Source organism: Myotis brandtii, unplaced genomic scaffold (genome assembly GCF_000412655.1).
Source record: "Myotis brandtii unplaced genomic scaffold, ASM41265v1 scaffold186, whole genome shotgun sequence".
NCBI lineage: Eukaryota > Metazoa > Chordata > Mammalia > Chiroptera > Vespertilionidae > Myotis > Myotis brandtii.
In genome coordinates this window covers 1,047,138-1,052,886 of record NW_005356905.1, presented here as the reverse complement: position 1 = coordinate 1,052,886, position 5,749 = coordinate 1,047,138, and the positions used below count along the sequence as shown (strand labels likewise).

At 50.8% G+C, this 5,749-nt stretch overlaps 1 protein-coding gene across 1 annotated transcript in view; it reads left to right on the top strand.

The window, feature by feature from the left end:
- The window catches only part of RARRES1 (retinoic acid receptor responder (tazarotene induced) 1), a 48,849-nt gene that overhangs the window by 8,545 nt on the left and 34,555 nt on the right, over nucleotides 1-5,749 (top strand). Inside the window, exon 2 of the mRNA XM_014537959.1 lies at nucleotides 5,605-5,667. Within this exon, the coding sequence (XP_014393445.1) occupies nucleotides 5,605-5,667 (63 nt within the window). The remainder of the gene's footprint in view (nucleotides 1-5,604; nucleotides 5,668-5,749) is intronic.

Here is a 5,749-nt window from a genome sequence, read left to right as displayed (position 1 = left end):
CTGACTGGGAGTCAAACTGTGACCTCCTGGTTCATAGGCCCACGCTCAACCACTGAGCCACGCAGGTCGGGGACTTTCTATCTTTTTTAAAGCCTGGTGGTGTGCTTGTGGTCCAGGTACAAAGTGGAGGGAGCGACTTTTTGTTCTGTCTGGTATTTGTGTATTTATTCTCTTTTATGCCTCTTTTTGTTCACCCCAACTTCCTAGAGGCAACCACTAGAAACGGTCTTGTGTGTAAGTGCTCTTAGAAAAGATGTTGTTGGTTTGTGTAAAACTTTAATTTAAAAAATGTTTGTACGTGATATGTATGCCATGCATTTTGTTGTTTCTGTTTTCAAGCACAGCATTTAGGGTCTATCTGTGTTACCATATGTGTGGCTAGTTTGCATGGCACTCCATGGCAGGCACCCCCAGTTTACCTGCCCTCCCCTGCCCCCAGGAGGGGACACCAGATTGCCTCCACCTTCCCACCACACACACATTGCCTCCAGGAGCATCCTCCTGTGAGGCCCTTAGGAGGGCCTGTGCCAGTTTCCATGGAGACATAACCAGAAGTGGGGTAGCCAATTCGTAGGCTGTAGGTAACTAGATTTGACCCAGTGGGCCAGACTGCCCCCGCCCTCAGGCTGCCTCTGGGCACCCTCCCACCAGCCGCGCAAGAGCAATCTCCCCCATTCCGGCAAACGACTGGCCCTGTCCACTTTCTAATTCATTGCAGTCTGCTCATTGTGCAGGGGTACCTCACTGCTTCCTTCATTGCGTTTCTCCAGTTGCTCATGGGGCTGAGCTGGCCTTCAGAGCTTTTGGCATAGAGACCCGTGCAGTGCTCACGGTGGTCCCCTCTGGCCCGGCAGGCTGGCTGGCCTTCTGTAATACAAGCATCATTTAAATGTGGTTGGTTTAATAATGTCCTGATATGAAATGTGCATTCTAGCGATCATTTCTGATCTTGAATTACAAAACTGTTTGTGTTTACATCCTAGTAAGACTCCTGTCTGCCCACCACATGCTTCTCTCCATTTCCAGTCCCCACCTTGGTTCACCTTGGTCACCTGGCCCCTGCAGTCCCTGCACTGACACTGGACACCCCCTCCCTGCAGCACCAGCTCTTGCCTTCCATCTCAGAGGGATCTTTTCACAATGCTTCCCAGGGCTTTCCATTTCTCTAAGCATAAACCCTCGCTGGAGCCTGCAGGGGCCGCTCCTGCCTCTTCCTGAGCCCGTCCTTGGCCCCCTGGCTGCTCCTCCCGCCTTCAGCCATCTGCTCCTTCTGTGCTGAATGATTTCTCAGCTCCCCTCCCCCCAGCTCCCAAGGCAATGCCTTTTTCATCTTGTGTTCAGCTCAAAAGTTCAGCTCACGTCCCCATCCCGAGGCTGGATCAGTTCTCCGGGGACCGTTCATATCACCCACAGTCAGGTTCCACAGTGATGGGCCCTAAGTCCTCTCCGGACCTCACCGCCCAGGGGCGGGGCTTTCCGTTGTGTTCCCTGGACTCTGCACCTCGCACAGGCTCCCAACAGGGAGACACCCAACACATCCTAGGGCGGATGTTGGACAACAAAGACCTCTTTATGGCAGAATAACTTTACCCACACGGAGCACAATCCTAAAGAAACCGGAGCAGGAGACACTTTGGACAGACAGTGTCCTTGATGAAGGCCCGAAGGCTGAGGCCGAGATGCCATTTATCTCAGGAGATCAGCCAAGCAGCCTCCGGGGAACTTGTGACTCAGAGGAAGGGAGAGAGGAGAGGCCTCAGGGGGAGATAAAAGGGCTGCATCTTGATAAGTGACCATCAAAAATATAAACATCTTATTTTGAACAAAATGTAGAAGCTATAAACATGTCAAATTAAAACAAAGTAAGAAAATCAAATCGGCAGGCTGGCTGGCCTTCTGTAATACAAGCATCATTTAAATGTGGTTGGTTTAATAATGTCCTGATATGAAACGAGCATTCTAGCGATCATTTCTGATCTTGAATTACAAAACTGTTTGTGTTTACATCCTAGTAAGACTCCTGTCTGCCCACCACATGCTTCTCTCCATTTCCAGTCCCCACCTTGGTTCACCGTGGTCACCTGGCCCCTGCAGTCCCTGCACTCACACTGGACATCTCCCTGCAGCACCGGCTCTCGCCTTCCATCTCAGAGGGATCTTTTCACAATGCTTCCCAGGGCTTTCCATTTCTCTAAGCATAAACCCTCGCTGGAGCCTGCAGGGGCCGCTCCTGCCTCTTCCTGAGCCCGTCCTTGGCCCCCTGGCTGCTCCTCCCGCCTTCAGCCATCTGCTCCTTCTGTGCTGAATGATTTCTCAGCTCCCCTCCCCCCAGCTCCCAAGGCAATGCCTTTTTCATCTTGTGTTCAGCTCAAAAGTTCAGCTCACGTCCCCATCCCGAGGCTGGATCAGTTCTCCGGGGACCGTTCATATCACCCACAGTCAGGTTCCACAGTGATGGGCCCTAAGTCCTCTCCGGACCTCACCGCCCAGGGGCGGGGCTTTCCGTTGTGTTCCCTGGACTCTGCACCTCGCACAGGCTCCCACCAGGGAGACACCCAACACATCCTAGGGCGGATGTTGGACAACAAAGACCTCTTTATGGCAGAATAACTTTACCCACACGGAGCACAATCCTAAAGAAACCGGAGCAGGAGACACTTTGGACAGACAGTGTCCTTGATGAAGGCCCGAAGGCTGAGGCCGAGATGCCATTTATCTCAGGAGATCAGCCAAGCAGCCTCCGGGGAACTTGTGACTCAGAGGAAGGGAGAGAGGAGAGGCCTCAGGGGGAGATAAAAGGGCTGCATCTTGATAAGTGACCATCAAAAATATAAACATCTTATTTTGAACAAAATGTAGACGCTTTTAAGAAGCCTGATTAAAACAAAGTAAGGAAATCAAATCGGCAAGGCAAATAGCTCTCAGGCTCCGCCACCCGGTCTCCCCCACACAGGATACGCATCCCTCCTCCCTCGCTTCCCGGTGCTTCCAAAAAGCTGTGCAAAGATAAGCCTTTTACTAAAAATGTTACGTGCCTGGGGCGGGTCCTCACCATGACCTGCCCAGTCAGGAATGTCTGATCAGATCTTGCTTGTCGGCACTGCGAGTCCTCAGGTGGGCGAGCCATTCAATCCTGATGCGACTGTCGCTAGTCCTCAGAGTTCTCCCTGTGCACATCTTCCCTGGGCGATGGCATCAGATTCAGTGGCTCCTCCTGAATCTACTTCTATACACTCAGCTGCCTCCGGGGCGGCTGCGATGTCCCCCTGCACCAAAGATTGCACCTGCCAACTGGGCTTCCTCCTCCTCTTCTCAGGAATGGCCCTGACCCCACTCACCCCACTAGCAGCCTGAGGGGCATCCCTGACTCCTGTGTAGTATCCCCTTCAAGGGGTATTGCTTCTGGCATCTCAAAGGTGTGTTAACCTAGATGCACACCTTAAATGGCTTAAAACCTTTCACTAAAGAAGTGACAGGCCTGGTGCATGACCTGCCCAGTTAGGAATCTATGATCAGATCTCCCTGTGAAGTTACTTCCGTAGAACCCCCTTTTCACCCACAACTCCATTCCCACGCCTTTGCCTGGCCAGCACCTGCTTCTCAGAGAATTAGTTGAGGCCTCACCTGCCCTAGAAAGCCTGCTTGTAGGCTGCCCTCGGCCACACTGATGAGCTAGCTACACCGCGTGTCCACTCAAGAAGCAGGTACTGGTAAGACTGGCCTGGATGTTACATCTCCTGGGTGCCTGCCACAGGAGCAAGCAAACAGCGAATGAGTGAGAAGACAGATGTTTATGAATTTGTAAATTGAGGTAAAAATATTTCAGTTTACACTGGAACTTGTTTTAAGATTGAAAATGATTACTCCTGGGCGCTGGGTGCTCCCCTCCCCCCAGAAACATTGATAGATACACTCATGTGTTTACATGTTCTTTACACAAATACCTGCCACAGGATCCTATCCCTCTATTCTCCAGTTTCCCGGGATCTTTTAAGAAACTATAACAGTAACGGATGCTATCTGGTCTAGTTAAGATAAGATAACCCTGATTGGTTATTATGTTCCTGGGATGAGCCAAAGGAAATGGATGTTTCCAGAATTAACTTAATTGGGATTATGTGAAATAACCTCAGCTCCACGCAGCACAAACTTCTCTCTTCTCTAGAAAATTCTCCTTTTACTGAATGATCATTTCGCACTAAAAAATGATAGAAGCAAAAATAGATGATGGTGTCCGGCCGGCATGGCTCAGTGGTTGAGCATCAACCTATGAACCAGGAGGTCACAGTTTGATTCCTGGTCAGGGCACATGCCCGGCTTGTGGGCTTGATCCCTAGTGTGGGGCATGCAGGAGGCAGCTCTCTGAAAAGAAAAAAGAAAAAGAAAAAAAAAGATGATGGCAAACAATATAAAGGTCTCCTAAACAGTTTAAATTGCTTTAATGGTCTGGGCATATATACTCTGAAAATATGCATTGGGATCAATTCAAAAGTTTAAAGAGGCTCAACATGCATGTCCAAAGTGTAGAAGTATGTCTGCTTGTGGAAGCTGCAAGAGAAGGAGAGGCCCTAACAGCTGAGGTCTGGTCCAATGGCGGTAATTCATCCTGTCCCACCGCCGCCCCACTGGTAGCTCCCTCTGCCACACCTGAGTATGGGTGTGGCTGGCTCCCTCTGTCCCCTGGATCGCAGCTGATGTATCATCTCCTCCCGGGCACCTTCCTCGACCACCTGTTGGTATACACAGACACCGGGAAAAGCCCTGAGACAGAAAACCTACCTCTGTAAGGAAGGCTGGGAAACACTGAAGAAAGGGCAGGCCACTCCAGTCTGCCAGTTAAGTCTGTTAAAGGAAATTTACATTCGAGGCAAGTCTCAGGCCTAAAGAATTATATGGAGCAGGGCAGGATGGGTGGGGTGCCGGTGTCAGAGAACGGAAACTGCTTTTCCTGCTTGCCCGGGGCAGGGACCAGCACGCGGGGGGCACAGGGAGAGGGTCCATCAGACGGTCTCTGAGGGATTTAGGGAGACAATCTCTGTTCTGGCCCTGATCTAGCTCGTTGGTCTGGCAATGGTTGTGCCATGGAACAGCCTCTCCTCCACACCACCTCATCATAGTAAAAGTAGTCACTCTGCCCCCACCACTCCATTTCTTCGGTTATCACCATCTGAAAACCATTATTTATTACTGGGTACACCTGTTCGACCAGGAGCAGAGGAGGGAGAGCGGGTCTGTCTCCCTCAGTGGCAGCCCTGAGCCCAGGCAGGGCGTGGACGGGCACTGAGGTGGGGGACGAAGGTCCTCCCTGCACAGCCCTGCACACACATCTACTCTCCTGCAGCTGCTCTCATACAGCCAACCTCCAGCCTCCATGCAACTGTTCCCCTTTCTCATCCTCCCTCTTGTGAGTGGGTGTCAGCTAGCAGGCAACATGGCATGATCAGACCAAAATACGAGATCTTTTCTCCTAAAAAATACCCATATTATTCAGGTACGACTGTGACAGCAACCATTTCTGTGCCATGTTATCCCAGGAGTGTGAGTTTGGGGTATGCAGATGTTAGCAGAGCTTCCACCGGCTAAGAGTCAGTTTCTATATTTCAGATTAATTCAAAGAAGGAATGTCAAGTTGACCTGGAGTTCACCACAGAGCACTACAACCCAGAGGTAAGCTGCTGTCATTCGTGGAGTCTTTTTGTTGTTGTTGTTAATCCTCACCCGAGGATATTTTTCCATTGCTTATTAGAGT